At 44.5% G+C, this 26,103-nt stretch overlaps 2 protein-coding genes across 5 annotated transcripts; both read right to left on the bottom strand.

The window, feature by feature from the left end:
* Window positions 1-2,394: 2,394 nt before the first annotated feature.
* Window positions 2,395-19,383, bottom strand: SLC16A4 (solute carrier family 16 member 4). Of its 4 annotated transcripts, none has more exons than XR_014709198.1 (10): window positions 16,820-18,368; window positions 16,078-16,190; window positions 13,960-14,092; window positions 13,015-13,158; window positions 12,196-12,357; window positions 10,909-11,496; window positions 9,802-10,013; window positions 8,371-8,464; window positions 4,328-4,538; window positions 2,396-2,594 (listed from the first exon to the last, which is right to left on the bottom strand). XR_014709198.1 is itself a non-coding variant. In XM_084611388.1 (10 exons), the coding sequence occupies exons 2-10, from the start codon at window positions 16,153-16,155 to the stop codon at window positions 2,547-2,549; spliced, it is 1,599 nt and encodes a 532-aa protein (XP_084467514.1). In that variant the 5' UTR covers window positions 16,156-16,190; window positions 18,408-19,383; the 3' UTR covers window positions 2,396-2,546. The 4 variants fall into 4 exon arrangements, 3 of the variants coding, with proteins under 3 accessions (XP_084467515.1, XP_084467514.1, XP_084467513.1); XM_084611388.1 differs by lacking the exon at window positions 16,820-18,368 and adding an exon at window positions 18,408-19,383 and having other exon boundaries at window positions 4,399-4,538; XM_084611387.1 differs by having other exon boundaries at window positions 4,399-4,538; window positions 16,820-18,370.
* A 309-nt stretch (window positions 19,384-19,692) lies between these two features.
* LAMTOR5 (late endosomal/lysosomal adaptor, MAPK and MTOR activator 5) lies at window positions 19,693-24,313 on the bottom strand. The gene is made up of 4 exons (XM_084611390.1): window positions 24,165-24,313; window positions 22,551-22,612; window positions 21,488-21,605; window positions 19,693-20,064 (listed from the first exon to the last, which is right to left on the bottom strand). Exons 1-4 carry the CDS (start codon window positions 24,197-24,199, stop codon window positions 20,004-20,006), a joined length of 276 nt encoding a protein of 91 aa, XP_084467516.1. The 5' UTR covers window positions 24,200-24,313; the 3' UTR covers window positions 19,693-20,003.
* Between the last annotated feature and the right edge of the window lie 1,790 nt (window positions 24,314-26,103).

The raw sequence follows: 26,103 nt of genomic DNA, 5'->3' as shown, positions 1-26,103 counted from the left end.
AATATGAATCAACTCCTACAAGTCTCATTGATTATAAGAATTGTATTTCACTTTTCCTCATGAAAGCATCTAAGGGGAGCCTAAGAACATGCAAAAGGTAGGCTTGGGAGAGGAAGAAATGAATTGCATGGCTCAGGATAATGAGGCGAAAGAGCCTTTGTCATTGGTTCAATCATTGTTAATGGAAGCAGTTACTCCCTGAAAGGTGTTCAGTGGCCTATTGATATCTGTTTGATCACGCACAGTGCAGGTGCAGTGTAATGACCACTTAAAAGTGAAAAGCAAGATGGAGCACCTGGGAACCCGATCCTGCATTCATAGAATATCAGGGTTGGAAGGGATCTCCGGAGGTCATCTAGTCCCAACCCCTGCTCAAAGCAGGACCAATCCCCAACTAAAACATTCCAGCCAGGGCTTTGTCAAGCCTGACCTTAAAAACCTCAAAGGAAGGAGATTCCACCACATCTCTAGGTAACCCATTCCAGTGCTTCACCACCCTCCTAGGAAAAACTTTTTTACTAATATCCAATCTAAACCTCCTGCACTGTAACTTGAGACCATTACTCCTCGTTCTGTCATCTGGTACCACTGAGAACAGTTGAGATCCATCCTCTTTGGAACCACCTTTCAGGTAGTTGAAAGCAGCTATCAAATTCCCCCTCATTCTTCTGCAGACTAAACAATCCCAGTTCTCTCAGCCTCTCCTCTAATCATTTTTGTTGCCCTCCGCGGGATGCTTTCCAATTTTCCCACGTCCTTCTTGTGGTGTGGGGCCCAAAACTGGACGCAGTACTCCAGATGAGGCCTCGCTAATCTCAAATAGAGGGGAATGATCATGTCCCTTGATCTGCTAGCAGTGCCCTTACTTATACAGCCCAAAAAGCTGTTAGCCTTCTTGGCAACAAGGGCACACTGTTGACTCATATCCAGCTTCTCATCCACTGTAACCCATAGGTCCTTTTCTGCAGGACTGCTGCCTAGCCATTCGGTGCATGGGATTCTTCCATCCTAAGTGCAGGACTCTGCACTTGTCCTTGTTGAACCTCCTCAGATTTCTTTTGGCCCAATCCTCTAATTTGTCTAGGTCCCTCTGTATCCTATCCCTACCCTCCAGCGTATCTACCTCTCCTCCCACTGGCATTAGTGAGTGCTGCTACACAGCTGCCACACTAGTCTTGCCTGGCGTTCACAGAATCATAGTGAAGATAAAGGTATATGGCAGTCTAGGTGTTCTTCATCCAGGCTAGTGTGCTTGGGCCTCAGATGAGTAGGTGTTAAAAAGTCTTCAGCCCTGTCCAAGACAGTTGGCTCTGTTTTTAACACATTTCTAATATGCAATTTTATAGACATATAGAATCTCAGGCACTTTGAAAATTGAGACAAAAGCATCTGTCCCAAAATGTTAATCTGAGGTCAGGTCTACACAACAAAATCTTGATGGCATAGCTGTGCTGGTCAGGGATTTGATGAGGAGTGATTTGTTACCATCATAGCTGTGCTGGCAAAAGCCCCTAGTGTAGACACAGTTATACTGGCAAACTGAATTCTTGCTGATTTTAAATTATCCCAGCCCCCTTGAGGAAAATAAGCTATACTAGCAAAAGGGCAGTTCTGCTGTTATAAACTGCATCCTCACTAAGAGAGCTTTGCTGGTATAATCTACCAGTGTAGTTATACCATCAAAGTGCTGCTAGTGTAGACATAACCTAGGAGTAACCCACAAAATACCTGCTCTTGTTCTTTAAAAAAGATTTTGAAGCCTATTTAACTCATTGAGGTGTTCTCTTTCAGCACGCACAGTTTCTTTGAAATCAGCAGAGTTAGTTGAGAGCTGAACTTGACCCACTATCTTTAAGAGAATTTCCTTGCCTTGAACATGTTGTTAGAACCGCATTGAGTTGAAAGAGGACCCTTAGAAATCCCTGTCTAGTGCATATGTCTTGTGTCATGGATTTAAGAGTTAGTTCACACACCCAAATCCTAGGGTAACATTTGATGCTACAGTTAGAGATTAATGGACTGACTATAAGAGGTGTTCATTGCCTCATTTTCCATTGAAATTATTTGAAACTATGAGTGCTCTGAATCTTTGAAAAATCAGGTACCTTAATATTTATACTTGACAAATTTTGCAGATTTAAAGCCAAATTTTTCCCTGCTATAAGCAGGCACAGATTTTCTTTGAAATCAGTGGAGTTAGATGAGGGCTGAATTTAGCCCATTATCCTTACGTGAATCTTCTTGCCTTCAGCAATGTCTTAGATCCTTAATAAACTTGTAATGTTCAGTAGTTTTTTTTATTAAATATACACCACTTGCTTTCATACTTGAAATTACATGTTAAAGAGAGGTTTCTGTAATGGAAAATTCTTTTAATGGTAGAAAATGGATTGTGCCATTGACCAAAATAATTTTCATTTAAAAATACTGCAGATTCCAGAAAATTAATAAGTGTTCAAATAGCTGGTGATAGATATTGCAAAGCTTGAAGTCACTGCAGTGTGAAGAAAGCTAAAGCTGCTGTATTAGGTCTTGCCCTTCAGAGATCACTTTAAACATTCTTGTTCTGCTACCTTCAAACTGGTGTGAAGTGTCTAGATAAACACAAAGAGTGGAGGCTAAGTGAGAACAGAAATACAATATTCCCAAATATTTAAGGATACTAACGATATTTTGGGGCATAAATGGAATTAGATGTTTAACAATAGTGATGCTTGCTTGTGTGGAAAGAGCTGCACTGATTGCTATAAGTTAAGAGAAATCCCCCACCACGCTCCCCCCTTAGAGCACATACACAGATATCTAGAGTTTTTTCCCTTTCTGGGAATATTCAGAGAATATTCAATTTCTCTATCATTAGGAGAAAGTAAGAATATATTCCCTGCAATGCGCACACACCTCTTAATCCTTCCAGTTTTTTGTTTTTTTTTTCTATTTCTGTATGGAATGTAAAATAAGACTATCTGGAGACTCATTTAATACGTAGGCCCAACCAGATAAGGTTAAGCTAAAATTTTTGCCTTGGCTCCGACAGCTGCATGTAGTGTGTGCATGCCCCAGTCACTTGGAGGGATGTGGAGATCGGAGGAGCCTTTGATATCTGCCTTGCAGTCCTTTAAACCTGCTATTGTATGACACATTAGGCAGCGTGGCCTGGTACACAATGCACCCAACTGGGTAGCCCAGAGACCTGGGTTCTGGTTGTAGCTTGCTGCTTACCTTCTGTGTAATGCTGAGCAAATGTGTTCACCTCTGTACCTCCCACCCATTTTTTTTCTGTTTTGATAGTAAAATCTTTGGACCAAAAATTATCTTAAGTCATTTGCCCAGTGTCAAGTACAGTCTGGATTGGGCCTCGGGGACTATTATACAAATAACAGGAAAAGACCATCTGACCTAGTATACCTTCCCTTTTGCATTATACGGGAGTATGATAACTTATGGGGCTAGAAGTGAGTTGCTGGTTTCCCCATTCTCTGTATCAGAAGGGTCTCTTTTCTTGTCCCGTTCCTTTTCTAGGTTTTTTTTCCAACTCAAGAATTTCAGTTGTGCTGTTAAATTTTTAATGAAAATATACCCAGCACATCAAATAATTGGTTATATTGTATGAAAAGAAGATTGAATTTAACTTTATCATATCATAGTACCTTCTTTAATTAAATTACTTTTGGTTCCATCCTGTGTGTTAACAAAGATGTACCATGCCAATGGTCAGGAGAACTTTTAGCAGTCACAATGTTTTCTTGGTGCAGAAAAACCGGTTTTTGTGGACTCCATCTTTGTTTCACTGAAGCTTAAATTTAATCCTCTTTAGTGCACTCTCTTCCCCGGATCATTATTCCAGTTATTTTTAACCTAATTAACAAGATCCTCTATGTTTTAGCACTTTTGAGTGTCTCATCTGCTTTATGTTGAAAGGTGAGTCAGTTTTTAACTCCATATATTGGGCTGACTGGGTTTAGATAACCCTTCAGGCTAAGGACACTGGCTAAGCAAGCTGGAAAAGCAGAAATGAATTACCTAATACAAAGGCTCTTACTAATCATGTTAAACATATGAGATAACGTACACTGGGGGAAGAACAGAAGCTGTGAAGTTGTTTTAAGCGATGACTAGACTTCATGGCAAACTGAGGATATTTTAGGAACTAAAAAGTCTTAGCCAAAATGCATATCTTGCTGGGCTCATCTTGATCTTAAACACCACTTGCTCATGAAGTAACATTTATGGACAATAAGATCATTTGAGCCTTTTGTTGCGACAAATGTCAGTTTTCATTTTTCTGCCATGTTTTATTTATTAGTGAAAAGTCTGTCCTAATTATCACCTTCTGATCATATACTGAAGGCAGGCTTCTTTTCTTTCAACTGCAGCAGAGCCTCGCCACTAAGTGCTCACTTTGTTCAACTCCGCTTCTTTCCGTAGCTTCCACTTATGGGCTGAAGGCTCAAAGAAGAAGGAAATGGGTGCGATGAGATAACAGGTTCCAGCAAAGAAAAAGGAGCAGGCATATGTCTGAGTGTAGTCATACAGCCAACCTGCAATGGATGAGGGTTCAGTTATTAAAGCTGCTGGACTTTCCCACATATTATTACACCCTGGAAGGTTTACTAACATTGAAAACTGAAATGAGCTATGACTCATAACTTCATTGAGAAAATACTGAACCATAATGCGTACAAAAAGAAAAGGAGGACTTGTGGCACCTTAGAGACTAACCAATTTATTTGAACATAAGCTTTTGTGAGCTACAGCTCACTTCATTGGATGCATTCCAGACATTCCAATGCTCAGTATTAGATTACATATTAGCATTATGCCTACTGCAGGTTTGTTTTATTTGTACAACCCTAAATCAATCTCTGAATCTATTGAATCAAAGTGGAATGTGGTGTGTATTAATTCAAGAGTTTTTAAAATAGAGAATACTTTAAATGGGACTAACTAGTTTTTTCCACAGGTGGTACAAAACATTATTTAACTTGGTAAAAGCCACTGCTGGTGAATACCGTGACATCCTTGTGTTGCCACTGCTCAAGCTATGTCTGCATGTGCTGCAGTCACACCTCTGATTGCAGTGTAGACAGACACTTGGATATACAAAGCATGTTGATAACATGAAGACTTGATGAGCCAGACCCATGGAAGCCAGTGGAGTTACTCCAGTTCAGGATATGGCCCAGTATATCAGAGGTTCTAAAACTAGTCTCCAATCTGGAAGAAATATGTAAGAGCCCCTACTTTTCCTTAGCCACATGGCTGTTTTAATTGGTGGTTCTGTCTGTGGGGGGAGAGCCTAGACAGTAATAGAAAAATAATTTCTCAAATTTAGACGTGAATAAAAATAGGAAAATATGAAGAGGGGAAAAATCATTTTTAAATGTAATTAAGGTTTTTAATGGCCATGTTAAGAGATGAAGGCTAATAGGCGCTTATGAGCCTGTAGTTGCATCTCACTAACTGCTGCTCTGAACTCAAGTTAACTAATTGGGATATTTCAATTCCCTGCATCATCACTTCACTACAGTGACATCTTGTCTCATTTTCTCAGGGATATTGTTTGGGCCCTTCCTGAACTTGTAGGTTTTAAATGATGTTATCTGTAATCTAATGGGATGAGATAAATACTTTATTTCATAGGATGTGGTGACTTCATATTGTACAGAAGCTTGCTGTACAAAAGTTGGGTGGAAAGAAAAGGAGTACTTGTGGGACCTTAAAGACTAACCGATTTGAGTCTCTCAGGTGCCACAAGTACTCCTTTTCTTTCTGCGGATACAGACTAACACGGCTGCTACTCTGAAACCTGTTAGATGGGTGGGTTACTTTAAACTCTGGAATCATGGGATTAAGATGTCCAGCATGAAATGACATGAGCTCCAGTTTTTAAACCCATTATGGGTAGAGCTTACTGAAAAATACCTACTTACGTAAAGGAAAGAACACACATTCATGTTTTCTCTGCAACTCAGCTGATTTCAAATTCATCAGTAGGTGGTGCCTGCCTACCACCTCTTACCAGCTGGCATTACAGTACATTCTGCAGCACATACATCTGAGAGGCTTTGATCACAGAGAGCGATCTTAATGGTTTCTCTTTTTGCTTACTGACTGGAGAAAGCAGATTGCAGGTGATTAGTCTGTGAATTGGAGAGAAACTAAAGGGGATGCAAAGTTTCCTGTGGAAATCTCGAAAAGCATCGTTGCTCTAAACGTAAGTAGCGCTGTGAAATCCTTCCTCTGTAACTTAACGCTCTAACCCCTCACAGCATATGCCTTTGCTATATCATGCCTTTTATCACCAGTCATGGAGCTGGAGGTGCCTGGTGTGCTCTCTTTCTGCAAAGCGGCTTTTTGCTTTGAAGTGTAACTTTTTTGCTAAAAGCATGGTAGTTGGTTTGTATTGTTCCTGCGAAGCTTAACATGGTTCTCTTCCTATGCTTGTTTGTGCCTCTAAGAATCAGCCTGTTTTGTTCTCCTGTGTTATCTTTAGTTTTGTTTCTAGAATGTCAGAAGTTTTCACCGCTTAAACAGGTGTCCCTTGTATGATGAGCAGGTAAGTGGTCCCTACTTGCTGGTGAGGCATCAGACTTTTTAGCTCTGGGTGTTCAACCACTGCTTTTGACTTTGGATCTAGAAGTAAGAATTGGGAAATGAGTCTTTCAGGTAAGTAGCTCTTTTTCTAGTATTTGTTTTGTTGTGTAAAATATGCATCCTTCACCTCTTCTTGGTGTTGTGTATAGTGTACTAGGAGTAGTAGATGCTTTGAGTTTATGGAAATTTTTAAATTAACCTTCAGTACTGTAGATAAGTTAGGAATAATTCATTTAATCACAGGAAGAGAAACCCTAGACCCATCTTTAATAGCAGTAACAAGCCTCATTTATTTTCACCAGAATTCACTTCCAGTGTGAAGTGCAAGGAGCAAGTTTTTTAGCATAGGGTGGTTTGATTTCAAGGGAAAATCTTAGATCATAGGATTGTACCCTGAACATACAATCATGTGCTTGATCCTATAGAATCACAGAATATCAGGGCTGGAAGGAACCTCAGGTGGTCATCTAGTCCAACCTCCTGCTCAAAGCAGGACCAGTCCCTAAATGGCCCCCTCAAGGATTGAACTCTCAACCCTGGGTTTAGCAGGCCAATGCTCAAACCACTGAGCTATCTTTCTCCCTCCCCCAAAAAATCTTCCCTTCCCTTTTATGGGACACACAATTGAGGGGGCGGGAAAAATTAGATTGCTTCGTTCCTCTGCCTGGTTTCCTTTCCCTCCTATTGCTGGCCCTTTCCCATCTCAGCTGTATTGGCAGGACGTGGACTGCCAGGAGCTGCCATATGAATAGCCTGCACCCTCCTCTCGCACTCCCCTGCCCCCCCAAAATAAACTATTAATGGTTAGTGTTTATAAAAAATTAGAAATAAAGGGGACATCACCAATTAGTGGATATGTTACAAGCAGCTGAAAGTGCAATCGCCATGTATGATGCGTAGACCAAAGAAAATACAAAGTGAAGTAATTCCCCACATAAGGTACTTGAGGCAGACTTGGAATGAAGCAGATTATTGGGTGGGGATACATACAAGGAACAAGATAGATGACCTAATGCCATTCACTCACTGGTATTTGACCTGGCAGTTTTATCCATACACTGTAAAACACTAGCCTGGGGATAACTGAAGATACTGATCCCACATCCAGATATGAAGGTAAGGTGAAAGGTTCAGTGAAGGACAGGCTTTGCCTTGGGCAGAGGTGCATGAAACATGCCAATTCCCCCTCAATTTAAGTGGATAAAGAAATATGACTTTAATAAAAATATTCAATATAGCACCCAAAATGTGCCCCACACTATATATAGAATAAGATGGTATTTTGGGGAGGGGAGGGGGAAGGCTTATATTTGAGCCTATGTAAGCTGTTTAGCAGAGAAGATTTTGAATCCTTAGTCAAGTCAGGAGATGACAGCTAGAACCATTTCGGTCCCCTCTGTTCTATGCAAAGCACTGCAAATATAGCACCTTCCCCTCATGCTGCTGGGACCACATCACCCCTTCAGCATCAAGTTAAACTGAAATAACAGTGAGTCTGGTAAAGTCAGTTTTTTACTCTTCTTTAGATGATTACAATTCTTCTTCTGAAGGGAGGGTCAGAGCTAAAGAAAATGCTCTATGTTTTACCACCATTAACTCATTCACTTGCAAGTTAAAGCTTTTGTTAGGAATTAGTTTTACCTTTTGAAGAAAAGTGTCATCTTAACTACCTTTCACCTTGGCTCTCAAATGTTTCCTAGTAAGTACTTTGATGCTAGAGAAGAACTAAGTATTTTCTATCAAGAGAATAGAGGGAAAATATTGCTTATATGTTACCTGCTATAGGAGGTCCAGCGATGGCTGCTATCCCAGCAAAGAATGAGGCAAATCCTAAAGAACTGTGGAGTCTGGGGACACCTACAAGATCTACCTGTTTATGGAACCAGAAATAATTTTTACACCTCTACCCCGATATAACACTGTCTCCGGGAGACACAAAAATCTCACCGTGTTATAGGTGAGACCGCACTGTATTGAACTTGCTTTGCCCCCCCTTGTTCTCTGACCACCTCTCTCTAATCACCCCAACCCCCCTGCTCTGACCCCTATCCACACCCCCTGCCTGCTCCACTCCACCGCTTCCTGTTGCTGGTGACTGCGGGAAGGTTGGGGGAAAGGACGCCCTCCGCGCTCACCTGGCTGGGGCTGGGCTGCTCAGCTTCCACTGCTGCTGGTGAGTGAGGTGGGATCCCTCCCCTGAGCAACACAGCTGGGGCAAGGGAAGTGGAGCAGGCTGCTCCTGTTACCCCGCTAATCCCCCAGGCCACTGTGGGACCCCCAAAAGTCCCCACAGCTCCTGCCTCCCAGATCCTGGGGGGGAAGCCCCTGACCACCCCTTTAATATTCTGCTCAGAGCAGTGTGTTGGAGTTTTACTGCGCTGTATGTGAACCCACGTTGTATCAGGTTGCGTTAGACGTGTACTTTATACAATGTACAGACACATTAGAATGAAAAGTGTTTCTCTGGGGAGTCTCCTCTTCACTCTGTTAAAGTTTGAAAAGAGTTTGTCCATACAGAATTAAACCCAAAATTGACATTAGGATGCTTGATGCATTTCTAGCCCTTGGCTGTACAAACATTTGAAATTAGTAATCTTTGTCTTTGAAGATATTTTAAACTCACTCTCTTGGGATGTGATGCACAAGCAAGATTTGTACAGGTACATAGCTACATGAAAATGCAGCAATATTCTACTGCAGTTTGCCTTAACTGGTCATAGGCATTCATAGAATCAGACTAAGGTCAGAAGGGACCATTATGATAGTGTAGTCTGACCTTCTGCACAATGCAGGCCCTTCATTTTACTAATCTTGATTTATGTTACAAATGAATGAAGTTTAGTGTTCTTATTGTCTTTACTGGACAGAGTGCAATACCTAAGATGGAACTATGGCATTGAGAGACAGGACTTGGGAAGCCAAGTGATTGAGTTAGGTCACTGGAAATACATTGAGGTGCCCAATACTGTGCCTCTGCTGTGTCTGGCCTGCAAATGACTGTGTAATCCTAAAAGCAGTAAACTAACAAGGTCCCCAGTGGTTTGATTTTTGAGAGTTCTGAGCACACAACCCTCAGGCTGAAATCTGTGGCAGCTGTGGGTGTTCATCACTCTTGAAAATCAGGCCACAGGATTTCAGGTGTTTGAGATATTCAGTTGGAAGTGCAAAGCATTACTGTATTACCTCTTGATGAGATCCTTTACTCACCAGTACAGGGAGCAGCAGAGCCAGGTATCCACCACAGAATATGGCAAAGCTTATGGTGTAGACCATAAGTAATGGAAAGGATGTGGCAAGAGGACCCAGCAGGTTAGTGATGCCACACAGAATAAGGTAAGTCTTATGGTAATGATACTTCTTGATCCAGTTCTGATCAGCAATCCAACCAGAAAGCAATTGGCTGACTGTCTCTGTAATCCCTAGAGAGAAACAGAAAATTCTTGTGAAGGCTCTAGCCAAATCTTTTAGAAATTGGTTTTGGGCTCTTGATTCTTCATAATCTACAAAAACATTTGCGTGAAGTGTTTGTCAAGAAAATTCTGCTGATGTTTTACATTTAGGATATGACATCACAAGAGAGGAGAATGGGATTCTTAGATTGTTCAGTGCTTGGTAAGCATCCAGTAGGCATCTGGAGTTCAGAGAGGATGCTCTAAAGGGTGAGAGAGTTACAGTAAACCTGACATGTACAAAGACATCCAGCAAAATCAGAGATGACCAAACTTGGCATTCCTGATCAAACAAAACCAAACCCCACCTTAATCCATAATGAAGACGCATAAATTGAACACTTTTAAAAGTGCAGGGCCGACCTTCTGGATATGTTATATGTACTAGTCTCAAATTCAGGAAAGTGATGATTACCACTGAATATTCATTACCTGTATTCCTGCTAGTGTCCTTAATCTATATCAGTTGCCTCTTTAGCCCAAGTAGCCCCTAAATAACATTCCAAGGATGTTGATTTCACTTTACAGAGCCCTTTCTTTGTACAAAGAAAGTTTACCTAATGATTGAGAGTGAAGCTACTTTCCTTAATGTTATCTTATTTGCATATTTTGAAGTTTAATATCTTCACTCACACCACAAACTAGAAAAGTTTGATTTTTGAGGTAGACAGCCTTCATGTACAACAGCTGTACTTAAAATAGGCAGGCCTGTAAAATTCTTTGTTTGCATTTATGTAACAGTTGGAGAGGTCACAATAGCAGCCAGGATTGGCTGACTGCTATACTGTTTTTTGCTCTCAGGGGCTTATTACATTTCTTTAATACAAATATATTCTTAAAATAAGGTTAGGAGACTCTTACCTACCAGCCACTGAAATGAGGTAAGAGGCATCCATGCCATTTATGCCCAAGGTTTTGGCTCTTGCTGCCAGGTGAAAGGTGGGAATGAAGTAGGCCAGTTGGCTGAATAAAAATGACCAGGCAAAAATACAGAAGAAGGGATCTTTCAGCAGTGAGAAATCAAGAAGAGGCTGCCTGCTGGGAACTGGCCATAAGTGGGAATTCCATTCCTTTTGCAGTGGAAGGTGGTTATAGCCACAGTCCCTGTCACTGCCTCCATCAGGAGAGCAGCAGTTGGAGGTTTCTCTCTCAGGCCCTTCCAGACCAGCAGAGTTCACAGGAACTAGTGATCCTAATGTTCCAGCTGCCTGGAACCTGTTTGTGACAGTGGAATCTTGCATAGGAAAATCCAGTCTAGTATTAAACTGTGTTTCTGTGGTACTGATTTCATCTAGGTGGCTTGTAAGAGTTGCTGGATGTTTACTTTGTGTTAATGATCCACTGTCTACATTTCTACCAGAAAAGTCCTGGAGATTCTTGATGATGATAGGTCGCAGTAACATACTAGAAGGCACAAGGTTTAACATGATCCCTCCAAAGATCAGTAGGGTACCTGAGAGAAGAGGGGGAAGGAAGATAAGTGGTTTTTCCCCCCACTATAATGCTCTGATCAATACACTCAAACATTTGTGTTTAGAATTGGCTCTGTTTTTATACTGAACACACGGAATTATCTGTTGCAAGAAAAACAGTATTTGTCTTGCTTCTGTCCTTCTGTGAGACTTCTTCCCGAGGTGAAGTCACCTTCCTGCTTGTGAATAAGCAATGTCATGTCAAACAGAAAGCAGACTCTAGCTGGGAAGCAGATAAGAAACATAGCTACTCTCCATCCCATTGCCTGCCTAATAAATTAAAACAAGGGGAAGGAAAGAACTAAATATGTTTCAAGGTCTGTGTTTTTTCTCCTCTACTATTCTTAAAAAAATTAGTCTGTCTCATTTGGCAGACTCCACGATGAGCAGCGAAAGTACAACATTGCAAGAAAGTTTAGCAAATAAGAGAGGAATTTATAGTCACTGTTTAACACCAATATAACTTCAGTGACTGATTACATTTTGGAAGAAGGATCTCTTAAAGATTTAAGACAACCAGAGTTGCCATTCCTGATATGTCAAAGTAGCTTAGCCTCTCTAGCAGAAGGTGCTAAAAACCAACCCCACAATCTTTAAAACAACAATCCCTTCTAGGTCACCTTGAGTGATAGGTACCTGGTGCTGATGGTGAAATGTGGAAAAAGTAAAAACCAATTTACCTTGCCAACCATAAAAATCTATCAGAAGTTGAGTGAAAGGTGCTAGTACAAATGTCAGTCCCATTCCTGAGCGTGCAATTGCATTGGATAGAGCTAGTCGCTTTTTAAAGTACCTGGCAGTCATCACAGCAGCTGCTTGATACAAGCAAGCAAAGCCCAGCCCTGAAATAGAAGAAAGAAGGTCAGTGCCCAAGCAGTGACTCTTGTGGAGTGGAATTTTCATCTCATGCAAGTGAGGAGCAGAACTTCTAATTCAAGACCTACCCTCAATGAGTCACCTCAACTAACAGCTGTATTGTAAAGACAAGAGAGTCCTTGCTATATGTGGCAGGAGAGTGGATGTGACGCACACAAGGAAATGCCCAAGCTGTGCCTGTTTAGAAACAATGAAGAGTAGCAGGGATTGGTGACTGGCAATAGTGCTTTCTGGGAACCCAGGTAAAATGCAGTGGCGTGGCTCTCCAAGGTACATGGGGCAAAATCCTGGCCTTAGTGATCAGGATTTCACCCGTGGTGTTTAAAAAACCAAGCTTTGCTACATGTAGTCGGTTTAAAAAAAAACAACCTGAAATTCACACAGTGGCTGTAGTAAGTCAGAAGTGTCATTAGGCATTCCTGAATGTAAAGCCTGCAGGGAAGAAATTGTCTTCTTTTTGCAGCCTTTGGGTGATACACTAATAGCCATAGGATAATCAAGCAGCCACGTGGATTAACAGTTGTCTGGATCTGCTGATGCACTTTTGTAAATGCTTTCATTACTCAGGAAAGTGGCAAAAAGGCAGCCAGAGCGAAACTTGTGAGCTGTAGGAAGTTACTCACCCAATAGCAGTCCCATAGACACACACAGGAAGGAGATACTAGTGGCCTGTGTGCTGATCAGACAACCACTGCTAACTAGACCTGCCCCAATGATGGAGGTCAGCTGGTCCCCCAGCTTCCCACAGGCTATAGTGACCAGTGGACCTGGAAGATAAGTCAGTAGTGAGGTAAGCAGTTGGAGGATCTAGAGGAAAAACACAATAGCTCAAGGTACAACAACATCTAGGATAGTAGTCTTGATATTCTCTGATCCTGCTCTGAGAATTCCATCAGAGCTGCAAGGAGCACTCATGCTATGATCTATGAAGTAGGATAGTGGAGAGAAAGGTAATCAAGTCTCCTGTTTGGAGATGGTCAGGAAGGATTTCCTCAACCTTCCCCCTTTAGACAGCAGTGCTCAGTTAAATTGGTGGATTATTTCGTGGTGGGAGAGAGACTACTTTATTTTGAAAAACTGGGTATTAGAGGTAGGATACTGCACTAAATGGATCAGATTAGCATAGCCAATCCTGTACAGAGAAGCACAGTGACTTGTCAAACGCTGTGTTTATGCAAACCCTCTTCTTCAAAGATTTCCCTGGGCTACCACCACCAGATCAGCTCCCCTAGAGTGCTGGTGTAGACAAGAGCACTTCCCCCTAGTCAGCCAAGGGTCACTGTCCTTCAGACGGAAGTCTTCAAAGAACCGGTATGATAGTGCTACTGAACCCTGCTTTGGAGTGATTGCCCTCTAGCCCTGGAAGGTTGTTCAGCATCCAGGCCCAGTTAATTTTTGGACTCTCTAGGAGTGCTAACAAATGTGCCAATTGCACTAGTTTGTCACGTAGACACTAGGAGTTTGGCAGGTCATTTAATGTCAGCTATTTAATGCGATCAAATGGACGTAAAATTCAAAGAGTGTAGACCGGCCTCTGCTACTTTCTGAACTTGCGTATCCCTGCTGACCTGCTGAGAAGCGAAGAGAGGACATGATGGAGCCGATCCAACTGATTTGTTCTGAAGAGCCTCCCACCTCTTCTTGAAAGACCACAAAGAAAATTCCAAAGGTTTTCAGCATTCCCATCACGAGCACGTTTACCTAAACCCAAAGCAGATACAAGTGAAAGGCTGCACATAGTTGGAAATAGATTCCTGGCCACAATATCCTCTCCCTGTTCCTCAGGACTGTGACAAATCTTCATGTATTGGGAGAAAAGCTGATGACAAGTTAGAGTCAGGAAAAAAATTCCCTTTCCTCCCCTATAAATTACATTACACACACACTCCTTTTCCCTCCTCCCATTATTGCAAGTAGGTGCAATATTGGGATGGGACAGCGTTGCTGCTTTCTAAGCCATCTAGTAGCATTGCTTAGTGGCAGAAATTGGGACATATGTCTGGTAGGATTGTGAGAGAGACTTTCAGTGACTAGGTCTCAGTGGTGCCCACATTCTAACTGGAGCAAAGCCTACACGATATGGACATTTTTCCAACAAGAGACCAGAATGGCATTGCACTTGAGATGTGTTTAAAAATTCAGATTCCTTTGAACACTATTTGGCATATTTCTATAACTAGTTCTTATAAAAACTAGAGACTGAAAAAATCTTGAAATAGTTAAACACTTATTGTCAGTAATTTAATAAGTACTTGGGTGGCTTTTTAATTCTTGGAAATCTCAGTAGTCATTGACAGATCAGAGCTGATTGGCTTTTTGGCATGAGCATTGGAAAGATTTCCCAGTCAGAAACTGCCATGCTGCGTAATTTTCTTTTTCCAGTAGCTGACTGGAAAATAAGCAGGTAGTAGAATATACTGAACACACTTGAGTCAGGATGCCTAGCTTCTATTCATAGCATTGCTGTTTTGAGCTGTGATGTTCTGAAATATGGGTAATATAAGGCTCCCTACCTTGGAGGCTTAGCTAAACAAGCTTGTCAAGTGCTTTGACATCCATGGTCAAAATGTGCTTATAGAAATAACTATGTACTACTTGATGTTAACGTCCAAATTGCAGGTAAATGCGTTGTTGTTTTGCAGCCGCTTAGCAATTGATTCTTGTATACAGACTGTGAGCCAGATTCCAGGGTTGGCAATTTCCTGGGAAAAACTAGTTTGGGACAGAGCACTGGTAAATACCAGTTTAAACTGGGAAAAATAAAGTTGTTAGAATACTAATGAAAATTACTAAAAAATATAGATTGCAAAAAAACTTATCAAATTGCTAGATATAAATGTGAAAATAAATGAGTCAAGACATCTATAACTACCTTGAGAAAATACCTAACCAAAATGTATACGGACATTCTGAAGTTTAGTATTATGTATACTGCAGTTTTAATTTGTATTTGTAGAACAACCTAAATTAATCTCAGAATCTTCTGCCTTATGGAACCACACTTTGAATATGTAACTAAGGGTAAGCAATGTGGTGTACATTAATGAAACAGTTCTTTAAAATAGAAAATACTTTGAACTGGGGCTAACTAGTTGGTAAAAACCGTGATTTTACCGGGTTAAAAAACAGCTCTGGTAAATGCCATCCCTGCCAGATTCTCAGCTGCTGTAAATTGATGTAACTGCATTTACACTAGCTGAGGATCCGTGGCCTTTTTCCCCACAGAGCCTCATGAAGGAGACCGGAGTTGGGTTCCTCTATAGTTATCAAGCTACCAGAAGTAATAGGAAAGCTGTATGATCTTTACAGTGACAATGTGTACCTCTGGAGACTTGTGGGGTGGAGGGAGGGGAAGAGGAAACTGTCACAAGCAAAGAGTACCAAGTCCAACTGCTTTTTAATGAAGGACAGAGATCAATCCTTTCTCAGAACTAGTTACCCATTTCACTGTGAGCATAATCTCTACGTGTAAAGTTAGACCAGTGTGCTAGACTCATTAAAGTAGGACTCTAGCCCTCCTTCGCAATGTTAGTCTCTGCCATGAGCATGTTAGAATCAACACTGTGTGCATCATATGCTGGTTTTGTTGTCTAAGAAGCATTCTGTGTGAGAACACAACCTGTGAAAGCATCTCTTTCCTCCCAGGACTTAACTCCCAAGGGTCCCACAAGGTTCTCTCTACTTACCAGAAAGAAGTGAAGCACTATCATCCATCCCCATCCTCCATCAGGAGTTATGGGTTGCTGTTCCTCCTCCTCCTTCATTGCTGTTGGCCGATTCTCTGCCCCCTTCCTTTCTCCTGAAAATGAGAATTTCAGGAAATAGTCACACTTCACCTTACTGATCAGGCTCTTTTAGGGAAACAAGACTCAGGATTCACTTTGCAGGACTGACCTACTTCAAAAACAAAAGCTGATACTTGCTTCCATCTATCCTTCCTCCTGTTCACCAGCCTCTGCTGCTGCTGCCATGGGAGACAATATTTTGCCTTTAGTCAGAGATCACAAGTTGCTTTTTAAAGCTGGTTAGGCGCGGTTATACCTTTGGGAAAGAGGCACTTAAGTTTGCACAGTCACACTGTGGCAGAGCTGGAGATGGAACTCAGGTCTTCTAACTCCCACCCTTTTACTCCTTTCTAGACTATAGCTGTCCCCAAGTAAAGACGACTCCTGCATGTTCAGGTAAGTTTCCTTTGGCGTACGTATACATCATTGAATCTGTGCCAGAACTAGGGAGCCTGCTTCACCATCTGCCTGTGCCCCTCTGAACCTCTTCCCAACCCCATTGCCTCTGTGCTGTTTTATTCCTCCACCATTTATCTGTGAGGTTTCTGTCCATTACTGAGTTTGCTCTAGGAGTTTTGCCTCATAGTACAGCTGAGACATGCAAGGGGGTTAGCGGGATTGTAACCCAAAGCTTTTCTCTTACCGTCTGGATGATGCATAGCATAAGATGCTGCAAAAATAAGATTTAAGAAAAATAATCTGTCTTCATTTGTTGGGGCTAGCTACAGCCTCCTGAGTTAGTTCAAGTCTGTTCCTTAATTCCTCTCTGTACTAGGGAACACAGGGCTCATTCTTCTAAAAGAAGCCACGAAGCAAAGGAGGCAGAGCTAGGAAAAAAAAAGCCCCCTTAAGTGCAGGGCCTTTTGGACTTTATCCCTCCCCTCAGGAAGTAATTAGCATATCCAAGGCATTTCAGCCCCACCCCTTACCCAAGACTGAGGGTGGGGAAATAAAGCTCGAAGCTCTTTGCTAAAAGTATCCTGCTTGGAGGAAATTTGAGTCCTTAGAGTGCTGCCCAAAAACTGCAAGGGAAGGTTTGAGGGTGGGCATGAGGTTTTGCTTGTTAGTCACCATGCTGCCCAGTAGGTGGCATCAGTGTACAAAACCAGCTTCCAGTACAGGAGCCACATCTGAATTTGTGTGTGTCTATCACAGCAGGTAGAGATGGGGAACCAGAGACAGAAGGATTCCCTCCCTGCTGTATATCAGGTAGCATAAGGAAGATCATATTCCTTATTTCTTAATTCACTGTTATTGAATGTTTGTATAGTCCTGACACAAGGACTGCCTAGAGACCCTTGTGAGGCATGGTGCTTGGCACCTGCCCCAGTGCTTCCAGGCTAAAGGAATGTCTTCACTGCCAAAAATGGTGTGTTTTTACTGCAGGGAAACTAACATGCATTAGCTAGCCTGCTGTAAAACCCTAGTGGAGGCAACGCACTGTAGTATTCAGATAAGGTCAACCACTGATAGACCTTATCGGAATACTACCTCTCTATATAAATAAATATAAAATGTTGATGTTACTTGGTTATCTTGTAATGTATTGTCTCCTCTAGGATTTTACAGTAGACTAGCTAACATGTAATATCATACTGTTAAACAAAGGAAAACATCTTTTTTGCAGTGGAGATCTATACACAGACAGATTTGTGCTACAAACAGGGGAGGAGAGCTCAGTGAGTGAGATTATTAATTAGCAGTGGCCACAGGTGAGACCTGCTGCCCTCATCTGCAATCCTAGGCTCTCCTGCAGCAGCTCAGGTCACTTCAGAAAGAGTGGCATAAGCTTCAGTGCAGCAGCATGGAGGTTCTTCTGGCTGTAGAGGCTCCCATTGGAAGTGGCTTAGGAAATCTGCTACATGAGAACAGAAACACAATGGGAGCAAGCTTACCAGCCCCCACAATCCTAGACTATAGTATTCCTGTGTTACCCAATCTCCTCTATACTCAGCCTGCTTTATTCCTCTACCTTACGCAGTTATCCACTCCTGCTGTGTAAAGATTCGGTGCCCCACCCTATTTTAATTGGAACACCAAAAGCTTGTGATCCCCAGCACAGATCCTGTCAGATCTCAGATTTGGCAAAGCAGCCGCAACTGTTTCACTATCATTGTGTTTTAAACCCCCTCCAAAATACCACAGCCCTCACTCAGCAAAGAGCAAGCTGTACAAAGGGCCAAGAGCCTATAAACATGAAAATGAATTTAAAGAAAAATCTGACAACTTACCTTACTAGCAGATAGTTGACAGCTTTTCTCAGTATGTGGTGTTTGATGGAAGGGCTGGGGGAGAGAATACATCTGCTGTCTGTGTCCACTCCTCAGCGAATGTAACTTTTCCCCTTAAGTAACTATGTATTCATTCCAAATAAGAATGAAACTAAGAGGATCTTAATGCATCCTGGACAGTTTAAGAATATACTGTACTTTCTTTAATGCATTGTTTGGTAGCTATGATTGATCACTTGAAAAATTAAACTACTGGACATTTCACTTCCTTACAAAAGACTTGATGAGGTATTGGTCAAAGCTATAATGGAGAGAGACCATAATCAACAGAGCTGTAAGAGTACTACTTAGTCCCCATTGGCACTACAGGAGGCCTGAGGGTACCGAATGTAAAAGGAACAGTCAAACAGGAAGTCTGAAAAGTAGGGATCCTTTTGGCCATGTCCCTGTCAGGGATTGTATTGCTCGGAGACTTAGGACTAACAGTTGCACCATTTTCCAGCTAATAGCATGCTAAGAATCACTAGGTCTAGTATTATTGATTGATGTCAACATTATCCACTCTGAGGCCACCACTACCTAACTAAAGCCACCTTTCTTATACTGATTTAAAATCATGCAGCAGAGATATGTGTACCTCCATGGGTTCAGTAATTGGGACACAGTCAGGTCAAATTTGGCCTCAAATCTGGGTTTTGTAAGTAAACTTTTACCATACCTAAAACAAATTTGTTTCCACTTGAACACCAAGGGAGGGGCTTTTTAAACAATGTTTCCCCTGCAGCCTTTGCTGTTTTAACAGTATCATTAGGGGCTAAAGTGTGAGACTCCTGATGTGAAATTGACAGCTTGACAAATCCATTTCCAGTGTCAAAACAGTAACCCAAGAAGCAAAACCCCGTTAAGTAGTGAAGTTTAAACTTAAAACTTCAGTTTTAAACGAAGACTTTTGTAACAGACAAGGAAACTGTTTATAAATGTATGTATTTTTAGTCAATGGGATTAAAGGTGTCTACAAAGAATCTTAATGGGGCTTGGCTCTTTCTTTGATGTATACATGTAACCTGCATGAGTAAACTTTTCTGCTTGTTTATCTTAGAAAAAAATCAGAGCTTGCCTGATGTTTGAGAGACATTGGGAAGTCCAAGGGATCTTTATTGTAAGATGACCACCTTAGTTGGAGGGGGAGGATGATGAATCTAAAAAAGTCTCTCTCTCTCTCTCTATAGTTAGTCACTGAGCTTCAGACAAACCAGCATTCAACTGAAGCTTACAGAGTCAGCTGTGTGTTTTATAATGTATAATTTATTGAATTCAACAAGTAAGGCCACAGATTAGGGTATCTGATCATTACACAAGCAAGGTGAGTTAAACCACATTCCATGCTTGACAGTAAATTCTGGGCTGTGCTGGAAGTTAAAGACCCTGACTGAAGTACAGTACCAGTTTAAATAAGGAGGGAAGCTACCACATATTTAAGATTGGCCCAAATTTAGTTCTGCAAGCACTTTCTGTATTAGATCAGCAGAGGAAATAGATCAGTCCAACAACGAGTTGATCCAAGGGTGGAAAAGAATCAAGCTGATGGATGAAAGGTCAAGATGCCATTTTGTGCACTGCCACAGTGATGCTGTCATGCTTCTGGATCATGATGTTCCTGAAACAAACAGAAACCATTGTTCAAGACAGTTATAGCTACTACAGTCCTGAAGAGTTCTCACACTGCAGCTTATCTGCAGGTCACTAGTAGAAGTTTAGTATCTGCTGCATGCTGTCAGAGAGGAAGCACTGACTAGATCAGCATTTCTCAAATGCTGCCACCAGGGGCTTTTCTTCAGCCACAGCCTTTCCCACAGGGCTGCTGGCAGGGGTTGGGTCCTGCCCCCCTCTGGAGCCAGAGGAAGGTGGGGAACTCATGTTCCCCACCTTCCCAGGGGCAGCAGACTCCATCCCCCTCGATGCCCTGGCCTCTGCTGCCTTCCTGGACCCCCACTGCCTCCCTATCCACAGCTTCATTTACCTTCCCCCCCCCCCACCCTTTGCCAGGGCTGAGTAAATCCATTGTGAAAAGCAATATTTGCATGTTTAATATCACTTTTCACTGCCTCCTAGCTAACAAGGCTGCTGTTGTGAAAAGTGATTATAAACATACAAATATTACTTTTCACAGATGCAGACTTACTAGCTAGCAAGTCTGAAAAGAAAATGCAGCCAAAAAAACAAAAACCCCCCCAAGAACATGCAAAGCACATTTGTTTGTTTCTTTTCTGTTTAGGTCCAGTAAAGAACACAGACAACTGTACATGGTTTTTCACAGACTGAATAATAAAAATACATAAATTACTACGATTTGGACATGTATACGTGCATATTTATTTGTTTTTCTTAAAGTTAATTAGGAATTTTAGGAAAAGGTGTCATAGCGGCCACCAGCAAGAGTTCGTGGCCACACAGGCCACCAAAAAAATTGTTGCCAAGACCCCTGGACTAGATCCTGTGCACAGAGGACTAGGACTCCATTTTCCATCTCTGCCTACTCTGAAAAAGTTTGGGCTCAAATCTTCTCACCTAACTCCAACACCTCCACATACTCCAAAAGCTTGAAGTAGGGGAGATTCCTAGGAATCGGGTCTCCCTTTTGTGAAAAGTTTTCAGGAGGATTAAAACAGGATCGTAAGGTCTATTTAGGTAGCCATTACAAACATGATGCAGGAATGACTAATACGTAGCATTGTATCCTTATCTGGCAGCAGCCTCTCTGCTTTTTAAAGCATGCAGTAGGTATAGAAATAAGGTTACATTCACCATTGCCTTAGGGCCCCAATTTTAATAAGTAATCCACATTCAAGCTCCAGAGAAAGGCAAGAATGGCCTTCCTAGAGTTGCTGCCATATGTGCCACTGGGGGTGAAGCTTTCTAGCCTTATATCTGTCATTGTAACCAGGGACACATGAGCAGAACCACCTTGAAGTGAAAGAGGCTGTTGAAAAGATCTAATATTCCCAGAAGATCCTAATGATAGGATACAGGGCAAACCAAAAAGAAAAGGGAATGATAGACATACAACTCCAGATGCTCACCCATTATCTGACTCCAGACACACAACAGGAACATCAGTAGGATCTGAAGTGAGTTTGGCTGCCTGCTGGGCTAGAACTGAGATCACACCTGCATGTTCATCTGAAAGGGTTCCACGACCTATACAATACACAAGTCTTTATGTAAGCTGAAAAGCCCTCATTACTTTGCAGTAATTACATAGCCAGCCAGCCCAAGAATTTAGTTGAACTGTGTGCCCTAATTTAACCCATTTGTCAGGTTATCCCAATAACTGCTAAAGCATTCAAAGGAGTTTTCCCTGCCAGCATACACCACCATGTTATCTGTACCCTTCCCAGATAAATATGGTCATCACAACTGTGATTTTGGTGGATTTACATAGTCATATTTGCAGCATACCCTAACATTCAGTTTCCAATGCTGCCTTATTTCAGGCAAGCCCATTCTTTTAATTTTAACTCAAATAAGAGGCTAATCATTTTACCTATAAGCCCATCAACATACCTATGTCAATAGCAATCTTTACAATTACAATTCATTCTTGGGGTCCTCATTCCAAATGTTGAGCCACCTTTTAATTAAATGGCCAGTGATCAGATGATATTTGTTACCAAATCAGCAACAGCTGTGTCTTATACTTAGATTGTTGTGTGTGCTAGGACAAACTGGAACTTGGTCCATAGCACCAAGGAGCCCTAGCTACAGCAATACAAATAATTTCATTATTGAAACAAAGGCTAGTTGTTCCCCCTATATAGATTAGTTTTTTTTTTTTTAAATGAGTTAGTTGGCAATCACTGGTAAAGAGAGGCAGGCAGGCAGGCAGACCACATACACTTTGATATTTCAAGTATTGGGACAGGAGAAAGCAAGAATAAAACACAGGATTTTAAAGGAGTAAGAAATGGAGAGTTTTTAAACAGAAATTGCAGGGATATGCCCGACGCTGGCAGACAGCAGATTTATTTTTCTAGGGTGTATTTTAAAGCATGTACAATATTTCAACATTAAAACGTTCCTGGTACAACACAAAAGTGGAAAGGGGCCCATTTTCTGAAGCAAATCAGCTGCTTTGTTACTTACAGCCAAGGTTCAGGCCCTGTGAATCTGTGCACAGGACTCCAACGATTGAGGGATTCTTCATTCTAATAAAGACAAAACCTGAGATCAGCAATTTTTAAGTATTAGAGGGGAAAGAAACGAAGTCAAGACCGCAGTGTGAGCCTCACATAAATCTGAAACAGTTTAAGAAGTGCCATCTTTTCAGCCCAATAACAGGACAACAGCTCCCTTTGAAACGGTGTCAAAACAGTTCAGGGTGGAGGGAAAGCAGAAACTTTCATAACTGCAAAATGCATTTCATTATTTAGAAATGCTGGTTAATTTGATGACAGCTCAGTTAGGCAATGGGGTAAGCCTCACTGAGAATCCCCTGTTCAGAATGGGGGTTTGCTTCCATTGGAGCAAGAGAGCAGAAAAGCTCAAGGATTTTTGTCAACAGGAAACCCTGCTCCATGGAAGCAGGAGAGAGAAAAAAAGAGAGATAAGGAAGAAGAGAGGGTTCTCAATTACCGGGGAGAAAAGAGCAACACTTGCCAGTCCCTTGAAAAATTCCTACCCTCTGTGCCCCATAAAATCATCACCCCCACTTCCTACCAACCAGAAATCATTCTCACCCCACCACTCCCTCTTCATACCTACCCAGGTATGCCCATTGCAGATCCTTCCTATGCCAGTGCCCACTTACCCAACACATGCCCCCAATCCAAGTAACCCCAATGCTCTGCCCTCCCCACCCCAGCATCCACCCCACCCCTGGTGTCCCCAAACCACCCCCTGCCAACCCCCGCTCCCAGTACCAATCAGGTGTCCCCAGCCCTCCTCCGACAGTCCTCCTTCCCCTCGCCAGTGCCCCCGGCATCCCCAGGGCTCCCCCTACCAATGCCCCCCACCCCAGCGTTCCTCCTCCCCCCGCCAATACACCCCCCGCCCCCAGTGCTCCCCACGTTCCCCTCCCTCCAGCCAGCGCCCCCCGCCCCAGCGCTCCTCCCCCAGTGAGCCCCCCGCCCCCAGTGCTCCCCACGTTCCCCTCCCTCCAGCCAGCGCCCCCCGCCCCAGCGCTCCTCCCCCAGTGAGCCCCCCGCCCCCAGTGCTCCCCACGTTCCCCTCCCTCCAGCCAGCGCCCCCCGCCCCAGCGCCCCTCCCCCAGTGAGCCCCCCGCCCCCAGTGCTCCCCACGTTCCCCCTCCCTCCAGCCAGCGCCCCCCGCCCCAGCGCTCCTCCCCCCAGTGAGCCCCCCGCCCCAGTGCTCCCCACGTTCCCCCTCCCTCCAGCCAGCGCCCCCCCGCCCCAGCGCTCCTCCCCCCAGTGCTCCCCACGTTCCCCCTCCCTCCAGCCAGCGCCCCCCGCCCCAGCGCTCCTCCCCCCAGTGAGCCCCCCGCCCCCAGTGCTCCCCACGTTCCCCCTCCCTCCAGCCAGCGCCCCCCGCCCCAGCGCTCCTCCCCCCAGTGAGCCCCCCGCCCCCAGTGCTCCCCACGTTCCCCCTCCCTCCAGCCAGCGCCCCCCCGCCCCAGCGCTCCTCCCCCAGTGAGCCCCCCGCCCCCAGTGCTCCCCACGTTCCCCCTCCCTCCAGCCAGCGCCCCCCGCCCCAGCGCTCCTCCCCCCAGTGAGCCCCCCGCCCCCGGTCCCTGGCACGTACGTGTCCTCCAGGTGCTGCTCCAGCGTCCCCTCCATGCTGCTCGGCTGCGCCGTCCCGGGGGGGGGGGGGGGGGTCTCGGTCTCTCCCTTTTCCGCCCGCCCTTCCTGCGCGGCCCCACCCACGCGACCGACGCGAGTCGCGCTCCCGGACGGCGGCTCAGGAGGGTCACACTTTCCAAGGCGCGCGGCGGCTCTGCAGGCGCGCGACCGGGGCTCGGGAGGCGGGAGCGCGGCCGGCCGGCTCTCAGCGCCCCCTGGCGGGGCGCCCCGGGCTGCTCGAGCCCGCCTCGGGGCAGGGCTTCCTGCTGCGGCAGGCCAGCGGGGTGTGGCGCCCTGACCCCCGACTTTTCCACCCTCCTGTGCTCCTTTCACCGAATCCGAGACGATCAGGGGTGGAGGGGGCCTCAGGAGGTCACCTAGTCCCACCCCCTGCTCAAAGCAGGACCAGTCCCCAATCTTTGCCCCAGATCCCTAAATGGCCCCCTCGGGGATTGAACTCGCAACCCTGCCAATGCTCAACCCCCTGAGCTGTCCCTCCCATAACCCCAAGATCCACCTCCCTTAGAAACACCTCGCGTACAAAATCAGACCGCAAAATGTAAAAGTCTCACAGCCACTAGTACTGAACAACGACGTTTTTTTCTCATTTTTAACCCTACCACTGTCAAATACATCGACGGTACTTACATTTCCGTGTGACACCTGAGCTTGTTTTTCCACTTGTGAGCCTCGTTTGAAGCCCGGGTCCCACCACCCGAGCGTGTAACTTAGCTTCGCCGTGCCCCCGGTGGCATGGGGCCTCAGGCAATTGCCCTGCTTGCTGCCCCCTGCTGCCAGCCCTGCACTTGCAACCCCCCTAAACCTGTCCCATGACACCCCCCCGCCCCCCCAGGGGCTGCCACCCCCTCGGTTGAGAAACACTGATCTAGATGAGTTGAGTTCCTTCTGGAAGATCTCTGAGTGCCCCCAGGTGAGCCACTTCCCTAAGGTATCAGCTGTTGGTTACGGCGAGAGACAGGGCTTGATGAGTAGTCTGATTTGGAATGAAAAAAAAGCCCACGGCAGATGCCCAATCTAGGCCCGGCCCTGTTCCGTTGCCTGCTCCTCCTCTAGGCCCCTGAGCTCATGTGTAAGAGCTCTAACACCAGTACATGGCAGGTGTTTAATACTTTAACACACTTGTTTTCAGTAAGCGATAGAATAGAGGAGCCCATCTCCTGAGGTGTGACGCTCTTCACTCCCCCCCCTGGAGGGCATTACACTTGCATCCAAATGGAGACCGCACTGACTGGAACCGCACACCTAAATCCGGTATGCAGAGGCCTTTCCAAACAAAATACCTGACCAGCAGCCGGCACAAGCATACGCATACGCGAGCTAAGCGCTGTGTAGAGACTGGGTTCCAGGTCGCATGGGAGTTCATGGCTCCTGAGGGCTGAAACCACAGCTACTCCAATCCAAGCCTCCCCAGCTGCCGGGAATGGAGGGCGGGGGGGAGTTCATAACTACGACGCTTCCAGCTTGTCCCAACAGGAGGCGCTGAGGTGACAGCTACCCTGCACCAAGCCGGTGTCTGTTACTTTGCACCTTGTGTTGTCATTTATACTGCTGGAAGTCAGGGGTAAAAGGCTCCCAGATCAGCATGGTCTTGTTTTCTGCCCACTGGTGTAAGCGATGACCCACGGTGCAGGACAGGGGTGGCCAGCCTGTCGCTCCGGAGCCACGTGCGGCTCTTCAGGAGTTACTGTGCGGCTCCTTGTCTAGGCACCGACGCTGGGGCTCGAGCTCCAGGTGCCAACTTTCCCATGTGCCGGGGGGCGGGCCTCAATGGTCAACCCCTGGCTCTGCCACGGGCCCTGCCCCCACTCCACCCCTTCCCACCCCCTCCCCTGAGCCTGCCGTGCCCTCACTACTCCCCCCCCAGAGCCTCCTGCACGCCA

This window comes from Lepidochelys olivacea (assembly GCF_965140295.1).
Source record: "Lepidochelys olivacea isolate rLepOli2 genome assembly, chromosome: 21".
NCBI classification, from domain to species: Eukaryota; Metazoa; Chordata; order Testudines; family Cheloniidae; genus Lepidochelys; species Lepidochelys olivacea.
Note: the sequence above shows the minus strand (reverse complement) of the source record. Positions and strands in the feature narration are given on the sequence as shown.